Source organism: Diabrotica undecimpunctata, chromosome 10, assembly GCF_040954645.1.
Source record: "Diabrotica undecimpunctata isolate CICGRU chromosome 10, icDiaUnde3, whole genome shotgun sequence".
NCBI classification, from domain to species: Eukaryota; Metazoa; Arthropoda; class Insecta; order Coleoptera; family Chrysomelidae; genus Diabrotica; species Diabrotica undecimpunctata.
In genome coordinates this window covers 27223486-27239322 of record NC_092812.1, presented here as the reverse complement: position 1 = coordinate 27239322, position 15837 = coordinate 27223486, and the positions used below count along the sequence as shown (strand labels likewise).

At 32.6% G+C, this 15837-nt stretch overlaps 1 protein-coding gene across 1 annotated transcript in view; it reads right to left on the bottom strand.

Annotated features, from left to right (window-relative positions):
* Window positions 1-15837, bottom strand: part of LOC140451795 (acyl-coenzyme A oxidase 1-like) — a 54576-nt gene that overhangs the window by 21455 nt on the left and 17284 nt on the right. The window contains 1 exon segment of the mRNA XM_072545651.1: window positions 3709-3877. Within this exon segment, the coding sequence (XP_072401752.1) occupies window positions 3709-3877 (169 nt within the window).

The following is a 15837-nucleotide window of genomic DNA, read 5'->3' as shown; positions in this document are numbered from 1 at the left end:
ACCGGTACTATCCAAAATTATTGAAAGACTTATAAAAGCCCGACTTATGTCCTTTCTCATTGACAACTAAATTTTATCAGAAAGTCAGTTCGGCGTTTTATCTAATAAATGTACCAGCCATGCTATGTTTTCTGTACTACATGAGGTCTATCAAGCACTAAACAATAATCTTTATACTGCCACTGTTTTTTGTGACTATGCCAAAGCTTTTGATTGTGTAAATCACGACATTTTAATAAAAAAACTAAATTTCTACGGAATTTGAGGCATTTCTTTGAATTGGTTCCTTTTGTAAGCTTTTTACATAAAATTGTACAATAATTGTCAGTGACAATAAAGCATATTTCTATTCTATTCTAGATAGCATTATAATTCCTCTGCTCAAACTCAACAAATACAGAATAAACATAGACTCGTACCGTCCAATATCACTCACTAATGTATCATGTAAAGTTCTAGAAACAATTCTAAACAAAAGACTATTGTAGTACTTTAGAACAAGAAAAACATTTAATTCCTCAGAAAAGTGGATTCCGTCAAAATAGATGATGCGTAGACAACTTACTAGATTTAGAGTCAGAGATACAAGAAGGTTTTGCAACTAATCAAGAGACCATCGTAGTGTTCTTCGATATCACCAAGGCTTACGACACGGTTTGGAGGTTTAAGATTATATCAAAATTGCACAAATGGGGAACATATAAAACGAAAATATCTAAAAAACTAATAACTTAGGCATAGGGAATACTGAATAAAAATTTAAGTATGGTAATAGTACTTTTCGATATTGATATAAAATATAGAGTGATTCATTTAAAATGTCCAACAAAATATTGTACTTGCGTTTTGACTTACCCTGTATTCGATTTAATAAATATTATCAAAATTAATCATTTTTATACTTTTGACTATCATCATAAACCTATGGCTACAACATGTTGTTGCTTTTGTAACCATTTTCAATTATACAGGGTGTTGAACTTGTTACCACTTTCATTGAAATTTGATTATAACTTTTTAAATACTCTTTCATCCGGTACAGTGGTATGGAAGACCCTGTATATTTGTAACTAATTTTAAAATGTGAAGATTACAGCCGCCCCCTATTTTTGTAAATATTTTTTTTTTGTATCTTCTATGGCAGTGGTCATCAAATGGCGGACCGCGGTTCACATCCGGACCGTGAGCTTGTTTTTTGCGGACCGCCGTTAAATTCAAAATATAGTAATACAATAATTATAGTGTCTGGATTATTTTGGCAAGGGTAGTTTGGATTTAAAACAAGTTATTTCGATCACTACGGACGGCACTGCAGCGATGGTTGGATGTAGAAAAGGTTTGGTTCAGCGACTAATAAGCGATTCTATGTGCAATGGAAATTTAATATCGTATCATTGTATTATTCATCAAAGTGTGTTGTGTTGCAGTTTAAATCCAAATCTTCACAGTAAAATGCAAACCGTCATGAAGATAGTGAACTTTATACGTGCAAAATCATCTTTGAGGCATCGTCAATTCAAATCATTCCAAAAAGACACTAATGCTCAGTTTGACGATTTGCTTCTTCATAACAACGTGAGATGGCTGAACAAAGGAACAAATAATTTGTGTCCACTATTGATAATGAAGCTACAAATGATTATTTGGGCTTCCTCTTGGACACAGAAAACGTTGCAACTATCGCATTTTTGGCGGATATCTTCAGACATCTGATCTTCTTGAATTTAAAACTACAGTGCAACAGAAAACTTGTTTGTGAACTTTTGTCGGATATTAGAAGTTTTTCTTAAACGATTGAACTTTTTCTGAGGATTTTACGGCAGAACTTTTGTATTTTCCTCTCCATAAATCCGTTTGTGATAGTAATAAAGATTTTGATGTTACCCAGTTCTCACGTTTTATTAATGAACTTGATTTGGAATTTAAAAAACGATTTGCTGATTTCCACTAAATTGAAAATGTTGTACTGTTGTGTTAAGCAACAGTTTTTCACTCAAGTCTAATGATGTATGGACCAGCAGACGTTTTTAAGAGTAACAAAGTTGCCCTTCAGATGGAAATGATTGAGTATCAGGAAGATTTTAAAGGAGGTTTATACGCAAGTTCCAGAAACGCTTGCCTGGGACAAATTTTGGATTAAATACGTGTGTGACCAAAAATATCCAGAACTAAAATCTTTGGCAAGTGTACTATGTACATACAGATAGTAACTATGTACTATGTGTACTATGTTTGAGATACATGATGCGAAACAATGAGATATTAGTTTCTTTTTTCATATTTATATACTTTTTTTATTCGCCGTAAAATGTACAGCACTTTAGTTGTAAAGTAAAAAACGCTACATTTAAAAGAGTTTAAATAGATTTAGATATTTTCCATAAAATTGTAGAACACTATAGTTGCAGAAAGAAGACAACTAGAAACAGTAGCATTAAATGAATAAATTAATTTCTAGGATACAAATATTTCAAATTACGCCGCAAAAATTTATTAAACAAAGACGGGAGAAAAAACAATACAATAGTTTTATAATCATCTTTTTCCTTGAGTTTATTTCATACTCCTCCCTAAACGAGATTACCTAGTTGCCTGGTTTCAACTACGTAACCAGGATAATCTCCTTAGGGGGGGGGGGTTACAACTACTGCACGATTTGTGGATAACCCACCGGTTACGCCACTGCCTAGTTTAGTGCTGAATGTTCGGACCGCGGAAGTGTAGTAGGTTTTCGAAACTGACCCTCAGGGAATATAATTGGTGACCCCTGTTTTATGGTATCAGATATAATGTACCTTATATTATTACAAAAGTTGATCACCCTGTATATTACCTTATTTATTATCTAAAAATTAATCTGAAACATTCTTTCAATAATTTTTAAACGTAACATACAAACTAGTGACGGTGAACTTGGTGATTTTTAAATCACGCCGTAATCAGTGACCGTGCTTTTGAATAACGGTGAACCTGATCACCGTTCTTTTATGTACAGTAGCAGGTAGTCACAGTAATCTTAAACTAAACAACACGATCGTGATTACTCTGTGTTAGGTAGTACTATAAAAACACATTGTTTATATTGAAAATATTTAACTATTGCAACTAGATTGTATGATTTCTAATAATAAATTTACAATACTAACAATAGTTAACCATTTACATGACTATAAAACATTTTTCTTGGCACTTCCTCGTTAAATAAAACTAAAAATTAATTCTAGAATTTCACTTAAATTTTTTTTATAAACTTGTTTTGTTTGTTATACTTGAATGTTTTTATTAAGGAAAAATTGCTTGTAGTTTTGGAATGGAAAGACCTAGGCAGTTCATATATCCATCAAAAGTTTAGTCTCGATCTCTGGTTTATATAGTCAACGTGCCATAACGTTATAGATTTTAGTTTAAGTTTCTTAAAAAAAAATTTTGGTGTATCAAGTCACTCCTTGGGTTTGGGCGATTTGGCACACGTATTTATTTCTTTATAAATAAATATCATTTTACAAGCTTTGAAGCGTGATTTGATACACAAAAATGATTTTTTTGGAGTTTAAATTTGAAAATAATGCATTCAAAGATTTTTTTATGCAAAACTTATGAAAAATTAACGTTTATTCAGCTATTACATGGAGCTATTTTTTAACTACTGTCAAAATTTCCAGCAAATCGATGTATATAAAAAAATTCTATACTAAATAATATACTAACTTGTGCGTATGTTCCAATTATATCACAGGACCAAGCTTTTTGTATCCATTCTGCTTGCTGTTCAAGAGTTCCCTGTCCCATCAAAGTAGGTATGAACATTACATAATGAAGAGTCAAGGGATTACCATCTTTCAAGATTGCAGATCCAAGTTGTCCCCCCAGTATTTCTCTGAAATAAAAAAACAACGATTACAATACAATTCACTTGACAATTTTTATTCAACATCTTATTAATTATTTTTAACATCTTTAATGAACCAAGATTTTTTGATTTGAGTTTCAGCTTCATAGAAATTGCAGCTGCATCCACTATAATGGTTATTAGCGGCGGCTACAGAATTACAAAATTAGATTTTATAACTTCTTCTTCTTCGGCACTACAACTCTTTGTGAGTCTTGGCCTGCTTAACAATGTTCTTCCATTCTGCCCTGTGGGATACTTTTCTTCACCACTGCCTGATGTTCATGGTTTAGATTTTGTAACACGAAGTACAAAACATCAAATACTCCAGAATCCCGAGACACCTATAGAAGAATACGAAATGAAACAAAGCAGTTGGTAAGAAGAACAAAAAATGAACACTGGGAACAGTTTACAAAAAGGATGGAAAGCGACTTCTACGGTACATAAAAACAAATATAGAGATTCATAAGAATCCAACGGAAAGAAATAGCAGAATTGAAGGAATACAATAACATACCAGCAAACGAATGGGAAAGATACCTGACGGAACTTTTTAAAGGAAAGGAAAATAATAATCGACACAATACCTGAATTAAGACACGCAGTATAAATCAGTTTTTAGGAAGTAGAGATAGCCATAAACTCACTCAAGAATAGAAAGTCACCAGGACCAGAAAGAATAACCAACGAGTTTCTAAAACACGGAGTAGAAAGTATAACCCTAGAGATGAAAAAACTTATACAAAAAATAATATTGCACATCAAGATACCAGACGCATGGAGAAACAGCATAATGATATCAATGTTCAAGAAAGGAGATAAAGAAGACCCCAACAATTATAGAGGTATAAATCTACTGAACACCGCACTTAAGCTTACCACAAAAGTTCTAACCAACAAAATCAATAAACTAACAACTTTATCACATGAACAACAAAGATTCAAATCCGGAAGATCCTGCGTAGACGCCATATTTGTACTAAGACAAATCACAGAAAAGGCCATCGAGTACAATAAATCAGCATATCTGTTTTATAGACCTGACAAAGGCTTTCGATCGCATCCAAGTCGAAGACGTCTTACACCTACTGTATAAAAGAAACATACCAATTAATGTAACAATAAAACACTGAAAACTTTGTTTTCAAAACTTCCACAAAATTTATTTTAAATTCTTATCACTACAGCTGTTTCGGCTAATTGCCTTTCTCAAGTGATCTGTTTTTGGCATGGGTTTACACTTTATAGTCTCTAATGAAATAGGTTGAGGAGGGGAGAACTGTTTGTCTCAAGCTGGTCATTCAGAATTATATCTGTGTTTTTTAATTTGTTGATTTCCATATATTCTAACAAAGATAGTTTAAGGCCTTTATTTTGAATGTGTAGAATTTTAAATTCGTCATTAAAAGAATGATTATGATCTAGAAGGTGAAGTGCGTATGTAGAATCTGTTTTTCTATTATTGAAAGCCCTTTTATGTTCTGCTATTCGTTTATTAAAATTTCTACCTGTTTGACCAATGTAAGTTTTTGGGCAGTCGCCACATTTAAGTTTGTACACACCACTGTGAAAGTGTTTTTTATGTTGGCTCTTGTTGTTTTTAATATATTTGCCTAGGTTGTTATTTGTTCTGAAGGCTGGTGTTATTCCTTTCTTTTTTATGTGTTTGGCTATTTTTGTTGATATTTTGCCTGTATATGTAATCGAGCAGAAGGTACTGGGTTTTTTCTCTGGTGGTGGAAATACTAAGTGGTATTATTAGTATTAATTAGTATTAAGTACTAATTCTTGTTGAACAGATTTTTTTTAATGTATAAATACGCTCATCTCTCTTAAGATGCACCTCTCTTTCTGTCTGTTTTATTTGCAGATTCTGACTTGTTTCTCCTTTCTCAGCGGCAGTTTTAAGCTTCTCCTCAAGCGCTACAATTTGTGATTTAAAGGAATCACATGTACTACAAGAGTCCTTACGTGGATAACCAAAGGAAAGGTTGAAGTTGTTCTCAAAAATCATGAAAAAGTACATGGTATGTAGCTTTGAAATATTTAACTTAGCAGGAAGGTAAATTTTGTTGGTGTCTTTTAGAGAATAGTGTGATTTTCTCCCTTTAAGAGATTTTAAATAAGTAAATAGGTTTTGTTTGGTTTCTTGTGAAAGTTTGTGGGGTCTTGTTGAATGTTTTCCACGACAGTCAGTGGGAGATTTACCAGCACTAAGCAGAGCACCCATGAAGCGACATGAACGCTTTTAAGCAGACCTGAACATCACATACAACATGTTTTTTTAACTCTATATGAAAATGAAGCTGCGTTATATCTAGGATCTGCATTTCGAGGTCGTCTTTGAACTATAGGCAACACTGTAATGAGGCCACTCATAAGAGTTCTGCTTTTCTCTATCTCCCAGCAGATTATACTCTCGAATGATTCGTTTTCGTCCCTCTTCTGGTATATTCTGAAAGCATTTGTCTTTTGCACAAACAATCCGGCCCAAGCTCGTGAGACGCTGCTCGCAAATCTCTCATAACATCCCTAGCTCGACCTGTTGTTTTCGTTTGTTACTGATTGGTTTTCTGAACGAGTCATCAGTTTCACTGCAACTGTCTGAGTAGTCACTTTCCATTATTCTTAAACACAAGTACACAAAACACTGACAAATAACACGCTCTCGACAATACAAAGAAACAGCTTTGTTGCTGAACAACAACTAACAGACTGACAAATAAACAACACTAATCCCGGTAACGGATTACTACAATATTATTTGACTCACGGGGTTCTTCCATACACGCGCATTGACTGATAGGGTTTTTCCCCAGTGCCACATATTTTCTAACGTGGATTTTAGTAGATCGACGGTGTTTTGTACAAAAGCTAATAAATGTTTAAAAACTATTCGTTTGAAGCCACTGGATAGCGTCATCAGCCCATTTCTTGAAAAAATTGACTAACGGGGTTTTCCCCTGTGCCCTTCATGTGTTGAAAAAATGCAAAGTTTAGCCGCTTCATGTGCAAGATCGTTTCTTGTATTCCCTAATTTAATTTTAAATATTGGCTTATGGTGTAACAAATTCTTTAGTTTTTGTTACATTAATTTGAAGTAAACGCACTTGCTAAATTTTATTCATCGGACCCATGTCTTTGAATACATTCTTATCAAATATTTTAGCTTACAGCAAGGCTAAATATTCAAGTGTGTTACGTATCAAGGAATAATATTTGATCAACACTGATTACGATATGTACATAATTGACGTGATCATTATCTATATTGCACGTTCTTTAAAAATTTACAAATTAAAAATGTATGATTCAATAAAATTATGACAATTGAATACTCATTTTGTATATAGAGAGATAAAAATATGGATATATTTAGATTATTCTTATCAGTTAACTTATTCTATATTATATATAATATATTATTTATAAACTATTATTTCCAAGACTGAATATATGATTTTATTGTTATTTGTTGATGAAATATAACGGTCAAGCAAGTGTGTTGTGATATAAAATCTTGTGACGTATAAGATCAAGTGAACCCTTAACTATTAAAGAACCGTCTAACACACGACACTTATTCCAGCAAAACAAATGCACAAGAATACATATTCGTCTCTACAGATAAATTAGTATTCTTCTTCTTCTTCCTCGCTATAAGTAATTCTGCTTGTTCATTGGCGGATTAATACCTCTATGGAATGTTGTCACTCATGTTACGCCGTAAAGTCGGCCAACTCTACCGTTGCTATTTTAACCACTCCGGTCTGCTCCATTCTACTAATATAACTATTCCATTCTTTTTTTTCTGTTTAGCACTCACTGGTTTACCCTGTACGCTACATTGTCTTTTGCTGTTTTCACTTCTCTCTCAGTTTCTCAGTATATTCCTTGTAATTCTGCTCAGAATTTACATATTCACCGTTAATAGCCTTTGTGTTGTTTACCACAAAATAAAGTTTAGAAATCAAAGTAGAAAGTTACAAAAAAACGAAACATGGGAAATAAATTACACGAACATAACCAACTACCTAGGATTAGAAGATAAAAAGTACTGAAAGCTGGAGACTTTTAACAAATATCCGCACGACAACACCAAAATAAGTTTAATCAAAATTTCACTTAAGAGTTGGGAAAGTTATTTTAAATATCTATTAACGGGGTAGCGAACAGAGTTTAAGGAAGAAAACACACAAAGCATATGGGCAGAAAGGTCGCCAATAAGAATATCAAAAGTAGTGAAAAAGAGTGTAGACTCTCGAAAAATGGGAGAGCCCTTGGGCCAGGATATGTATACGGACAACTATCAAAACATAGAAGTAACCCGTCGGTCAATAAGTCCCGTGCCTAAATAGTAAAACATTTTTTGCAAAAATTATTCTTTATTTATCAAAATAACACTTTTCTAATTTGACGATGCCGACCTTGAAAAACTATTTATCTTTGCTTTCAAAATAGGCTTCTGTTTTGGCAATTACTGCCTCATCGAAGCGATATGTCTTGCCACGGAGCATTTTTTTAGATCGGAGAAAATGTGGTAACCGCTGGAGGCTAGATTTGGAATACACGGTGGATGCGGAAGCAATTCAAAACCCAATTCGTGTATTTTTTGGATCGTTTTCATCGACCTGTGACACGGTGCATATTCTTGGTAAAACATTTTTATAACAAATGAGGCCTTTTCTTTACGATTTTGGTCTTCAAAAGCTCCAATAAATCAATAAAGTAATCGCTGTTGATTATTTCTCCATGTTTCAAATAGTCAATAAAAATAATTCCTTGTCGGTTCCAAAATACAGAAGCCATTTCCGGCAAGTTCTCCAGGTGCTGTTCACTCAGACGACTGCCGATTTGATTCCGGAGTGAAGTGATGAATCTATGTTTCATCCATTATAACATACCGACGAAAAAACTCAGACTTATTCCGATTAAACATGTCCAAACAGCACTGAGATTTATCAATTCGTTGTTGTTTTTGCTTTGGTGCGAGAAAACGTGGCACCCATTTGGAAAACAGCTTTCTCATGCCCAAATGTCCATGTATAATAGTCGAAATGCTTCCCCTTGATAACTTAGGAGTGGCAGCTATCCCTTGCAACTTCACTTTGTGGTGTTCCATAATAATTTTTAGCCTTTTTTTGATATTTTCGGAAATAACTGCATCATTTGGCCTTCTGGGGCTCTCAGCATCATGATTTGACATTTGACATAAAGGGACGTATTATGGAATGCAAATTGTAGATTCCTCATGTCAGTTCTTTTATTGACTCTTTGCTTTAAAAATTGTAGAAAGCACAGATTTCGGCAATTTCCTGCATTGATTTCACAAGTAAGAAATCTCCGGATTTCTATTGTTTTTAATAGATGCCGCTGTAGCGTATGTATGTACTATGACGAAATACACAGTAGACCACATTTTCTCAGTTTCCCAGGTTATAGAAAAGAAATTAGCCTTTGATCAAGAACTATATCTATTTGTAGACCTAAAGAAACACTATCATAGTGTCCTCTCACTAAATTATAGAAAACGATGTAAAAAAACCAAGAAAACCAGGAAAAAGTTAAAATCTCGTGATTTTTGAAGTAGTTTCTGCAATGTGTTATTCTACTGAGGCCAAAAAGATACCGTAGCTATTGCTCTTTTTTGTAATTTAAAAATAACATCAGATTGGGCAGCTATACTAGAACTCCAAAAAGGAAGACGATATCGAAGATGAGGATAAGGTTGCTGTCTCTAAAAATACCAAGAAATTTTACAGAATCAACGATACTGATCTGGCTGTTATTAAGAAGCAAGGGTTGAAGAGCTCCTTTATAGGATAATGCTACTGTCTTATCCACGTTAAAAGAGAGTAAATTAGAGTCAGACCAGGTTTTTATTTAAAGTAGATCAGAAGTCATAATTGCATGAAGAGTTGCAATATTAGAGTTCCTCCAGGTAGTACTGGTATCATCAGCAAAAAGAAAAATGTTTCCATAGACTTTTAAGTCAGTGATGTCATTTATACAGATAAGGAAAAGTAGAGGACCCAGTACGGACTTTGTGGTACTGCACGTACAATGCTTTTGTGACTGGAGTCAGTATTATTTGCTCTAACTAGTTGTGTCCTATTTCTCAAGTAAGATTGGAACCAATTCAAAGAAATACCTCGAATTCCGTAGAAATTTAGTTTTTTTTATCAAAATGTCGTGATTTACACACCAAAAGCTTTGGCATAGTCACAAAAAACAGTGGCACTATAAATATTAATGTTTAGTGCTTGATAGACCTCATGTAGTACAGAAAACATAGCATCGCTGGTACATTTATTAGATAAAAAGCCGAACTGACTTTGTGATAAAATGTTGTTTTCAACGAGAAAGGACATAAGTCGGGCTTTTATAAGTCTCTTAATAATTTTAGATAGGATCGGTAGTAAGGCAATAGGTCTATAGTTGCAGTCATTAGATTTTACACCACCCTTATAAAGAGGAATAATAATGGCAGTCTTGAGGCAATCTGGAAATATACATTTTTTAAAGGAATCGTTAATTATTGAGACCAGGACTTCCAACACATTTTTTGGGAGATTTAAGAAAATTTTTATGGATAGTCCACCAGTACTGGAAGAAGATTTGCTTTTGATAATACTGATTGTTTGGATCAGGTCAGAATTATCAACTGGTCTTATAAATAATGAATTCGAGACCTTTTTTGAATTGGAGATATAGAAAATAGGATCTTGTGGCAAAATAGTGATGTTATATTTTTACTCACATTAACGAAGAATTCATTTGCATGAACATGACAAGCATTCTGCTGATTTAAAACATCTATAGCGAAATATGGTGCAGTAAAGCCGGAGATCACCAATCCCAATCAGTAGTTTTGTCAGCATTTAATTCTTATATAAAAGAAATACTGTAATTAAATTCAGTTATTTTCAATCAATAAAGCGGTGCAGTATAGTTGTAAAAGTTAATAAAAGTGTCTTTTTAAAAAGTAACTTCGTTAGTGTAAACCTTTAAGTAGCGCGTCAGGGTGGAGGAGGTGCTATCGGGGGGTGGAGGATGGTCTAGCTAGACTCTAGACTGTCTAGAGCATTGGGGCGGGGTCCTGATTCCACGAGCTAATCCCCCTAGATTACATCGACTATTGACTTGGGCGAATTATTCTTTTTATCGTCGCAATAGAAACACTTACGTAAAAGTATTGTAATGAGCACACAGTACAATAGAAAGCTGCATCAATAGTCAAGAAAGAAACGAACAGCATAAAAAAACGAAAAAAAAAACAGCGCTCAATTAAAACTTTTTTTTTCACTTACAATTAACTATATAAATGAAGCAAAATATCAGAATTAAACGTTTACTTTATCTGAAGAGGATCATGAAATGTACCCTATAATTTACACATCAATTACTGACTAACAAGAAACTTTTGCTCCAGTATAATTACCGCAATAAAATATAATTGGTAGGGAAACAAGAAGTTGAAATTTCGCATATTTTTTTTTAAATGACGTGAACATTAGATTCTCATATAATGTGTTTATTTATTTCAGATGCGGCTTCGGGGGAAAGGTCATAAAAAATTATAAGGTACCAAAGGTTCAGATATTATCACAAAGTTTATAGTTCATCTATAAAGTGAAAAAATCGATAACATTTTTGATAAAGAACTCAAGTGTGAGTAGAAAAACAAAAATAAAATGTAATGAAAATATATCATTCAATAAGGGAAATGTTTGAATTAAAGTTTCTTCGAACGTTTTTCTATTAACTTTTCACATTTCCGCACACTTCCCCAAATTGTAAGAGTAGAAGTATTTAATGCTTCTTGCCATGTTTCCAAAACTGCTGCGTCACTATAAAGTCCGTGGCACACTGTCAAATATCTGATCAAATTAGTTTGAGCAAACCAAAAAATTAACAGAATATGACGTCATATTCTGAACTTGATCAAATCTTTTAAAGATAAAGGATCTTCTATTTTTCAAGGTCAGTTTAAACAAACTTTAATTTTGATTGGTCGAAAAATATTTAAACACACATGATAATCAGCAGTTAGACATGACGTTGGCGTGACGACATTCATTTTTCTTTAATTCTTTGGTTGACAGTGTGTGGTTTGGGTTTGTCTTCCTATTTTGTTAAAAAATAAAAATAATGTCTTGGAGTCAGGAAGAAGTTTCTACATTAATTAATTTATATCGAGAAATAACATGTTTATAATATATTATAAACATGTTATTTATAATATAAACATGTTATTTCTCGATATAAATTAATTAATGTAGAAACTTCTTCCTGACTCCAATAATGTGAAACATCCACATTATTATAAAAAATCCTTTCAGCATTTTTTTTTCATTGTGTTTGAGAAAAAAGTGAGTCGTAAACAAACAACTCTATAATTTCACTATTTGGGAGAGTGATTCATCGTTTAAACGCTGAATATCATCAAATTTAAATGTACACAGCGGGCCTCGAAAACTACTCAATTGCAATTTGCGTTTTCTCATAAGAAATTCTAGCCAATTCTTGTTCACAAGTAGTAATTATGGTCATACAAAACCTGTATTCTTCCACGAAGAGATTATTACGGTCATTAAAATACCAAAAAACATGATTGTTTCAATAGTAAAAATTAAACACAAAATTGTAATTAAATAAATTTTATTTATATGTTCCGTTTCGTACATATTTAAATTTATCAAATAAAAATCGATATTTTAAAACATTATTTTTCAATTGTTTGGCAACTTTGGAATTAGCGACGGAACTCCGTTTCAATTCCGACCCACATAAAGTCGTAAAACTAGTTTTTGTCGAGCAAGTGCCCATTGACAATCGTTCATTTACATTGGCGTTTCTGAGGGTAGTGCATGTGTTGCATTTTGTGAATATATTTTATGCGATAAGTTTGTGTTATTGATAATACGAGTGTTATAGTTTGTCGTTTTATAGTAAATTTTTAGTTATATTCTGTGATTATTTGGTTTGAGTTTTATTGTAGTTGGACGAAGAAGAGTTGTTCCAAGAGAAGACAGCAAAATTCTGATGTTGATTCCAAAAATGAAAAGCCGCAAAAGAGACGGAAAATGTTAACGTCCGAAGAGAAGGTAATGATACGAAACGTTTATGAAGGAATTGTCGGCAGAAGAATGGCATTAAATGTTAGCCAAGCGGTCGACATTTGTAGCAGTTTAACAAAAGTATCCGTTAGCTGTATTTATCGTGTACTTAAAAATACATCGGAAAATAAAAAGCAAGAAAAAGGTAAAACTAGAGGTAGGAAAAGCATTGTTTTGGATGACGAGACAATGAATATTATACGTCGAAAAATTCATTCATTTTATTTTCGGAGTGAAATTCCAACACTGAAAAATATTTCTCGAAAAGGATGACTCCTTACCCAAGATATCTCGAAGAGTCTTAATCAGGACCATGCGCGAAATGAAATTTCGATATGTAAAACTCAACAGAAAAAGTATGCTATTAGAAAAAAATAAAATTATTGTGTGGAGCAGAAAATATTTAGAAGAAATACGCAAAATTCGCAGCACTGGACGCAAAATATGTTATTTGGATGAAACCTGGATTAACGAAGGTCATACAGTTGGAAAAGTTTGGCAAGATTTAAATGTCAAAAGTAAACGCGAAGCATTTATAGAAGGCTGGTCTACAGCATTACAAGCTCCATCAGGAAAGGGACGGCGTTTAATCATCACCCATATAGGAAGTGATACAGGGTTCCTTGATGATGGTTTTCTTCAATTTGAGTCGAAAAAAACAGGTGATTATGAAAGAAATTGAAAGGGAGGATTCAAGAATGGCTTACAGAAAAGGGGATTGCATACGAAGAATCAATGCTCAAATTTCAGCTACTTGACATCAAAGCTACGTGTCAAAGTTCTGCGTCTACCACCTTATCATTGCGAACTTAATCCTATTGAACTTATCTGGGCGCAAGTGAAAGGAGAAGTAGCACGCAATAACAAAACGTTCAAATTAAACGAAGTTAAGGAACTTTTGATTCAAGCAATCCTCCATGTAACTCCAGAGAAATGGGCTAAATGTATAGGCCACATAATTAAAAAAAACATCGTATGTGGGAACTTGACATTCATATAGAAGAGTTACTAGAGCCAATTATAATTACACCAGGTGGTGAAGATAATGACAGCGATAGCAGCACTGCATCTTCAGATTTAGACAGCGAATAATATTTTCTAATAGTTTAATAAGAACATCAGCATAAAAAAACCAAAAACAAAAAAAAACGAGAAGAACATAGTAAGTGTGTATAGTGTTTGTGTTTAAATAGAATAGTACAATGTTTTGTTACATCAAACATTATTTTTATTTTGTTTTTATAGAATTTTATTTTGTTTTATAGGATTTTATTTTGTTTTGTTTTATACTGTTTAAGTGTTTTGTTTATTTTATTTAATAGGACAATATGGCTCTTGGCGAACACCCATTTAAAAAAAGTAACGCGCCACAAGAAATACCTCTGGAGTGGTGTGGAAACTGTCTTAAAATTTGTTTAAAAAAAATTTCATTGTGTAACTGTTTAAGGACGGGTCACGTCAAAAGACGTTTTAGCGTAACTTCCGCGACAGCCGGGTGGTATCAGTAAGCTTTCTGCAAAATTACTTGTTTTTTACAGCTTTTTGTTTGTGGCATTCTGTATTTTTAGGGGAATGTAGGGAATGAGCCACAAAATATTTATTCATATGTTTATTTATTGACGTTTCGATCTCTATATCCAGAGACCGTTTTCAATTATACAAATGATAGTAATATTTATTTTCTATGGCTTTTTGTTTGTCATTCTGTATTTTTAGAAATAATGTTGGGAATAAGCCACAATATATTTATTTAAATATTTAATTTACAGACATTTCGATCTCTATAAAGAGATCGTTTTCAAACATACAAATGACAGATATATTTATTTTTCTATAGCTTTTTGTTTGTGGCATTCTGTATTTTTAGGGAGAAGGTTGGAAATAAGCCACAATATATCTATTTACATGTTTAATACACTGACGTTTCGATCTCTATTCCGTTTTTAAAAATAGAAAAAAAAAAGAAAATAAATAATATAAGATTATAAAAATATATAATAATAAACAAATAAAATAAATATAACTATCATTTATATCTTTGAAAGCGGTCTTTGGATATAGAGATCGAAACGTCAGTAAAAACTTGTAAATAAATATATTGTGGCCTATTTCGAACATTAATATTTGAAAAATAAAATATAATTAACGTTAAAATAAAAGTGAGTGTACGTCACTGGATTTTCAGGGGTCCTTTTTGAGTAAGATTGTGCCAAAAAAAACAAATCAGAATTTTTTTCCTAGCGGATGCCTGGACTACACGTGGAATTTATTATAACATATTCGAAAAAAAAAACACTAATTATAGCTATTTAATAAAGCAGAAAAACAGTACAAAATAGTTCACAAGCATTAAACGACCAAAAAAGCGCTTATCATGTTAATATATTCCAACTAATTTACAGGCGATAAAAAATTCAACAATTAGATACATACAATATATGTAAACAAACTGTTTAAAATATTTAAAATAAAAATGTCACAGACAGTAAATAAAATTATTTTTTTTTTCTCTATATAATAAAAAAAATCAAGAACTATTAATTCGTCGCAATCTTCCTTGTATTTAGGAAGTGAAACTGTAAATTAAAGTGGGTCGTTCAAACAAATAATCTTTTAATCAAGTGAATGAATTTCAATAACACTAAACTACATAATTTAAGATTTTATCACAGTTTAACCATCAATCATTTTTAAGGATATAAGCATGATAAGTAGAAAAAAAACAATGTTTCGGAAAAGATTCCCGACTTATTTGAGAGGGAGGATAAGTTAAATATTATTATTGAAGTTATCAGGCAACTTTTTCTGTAAAAATCAGAATGCCAC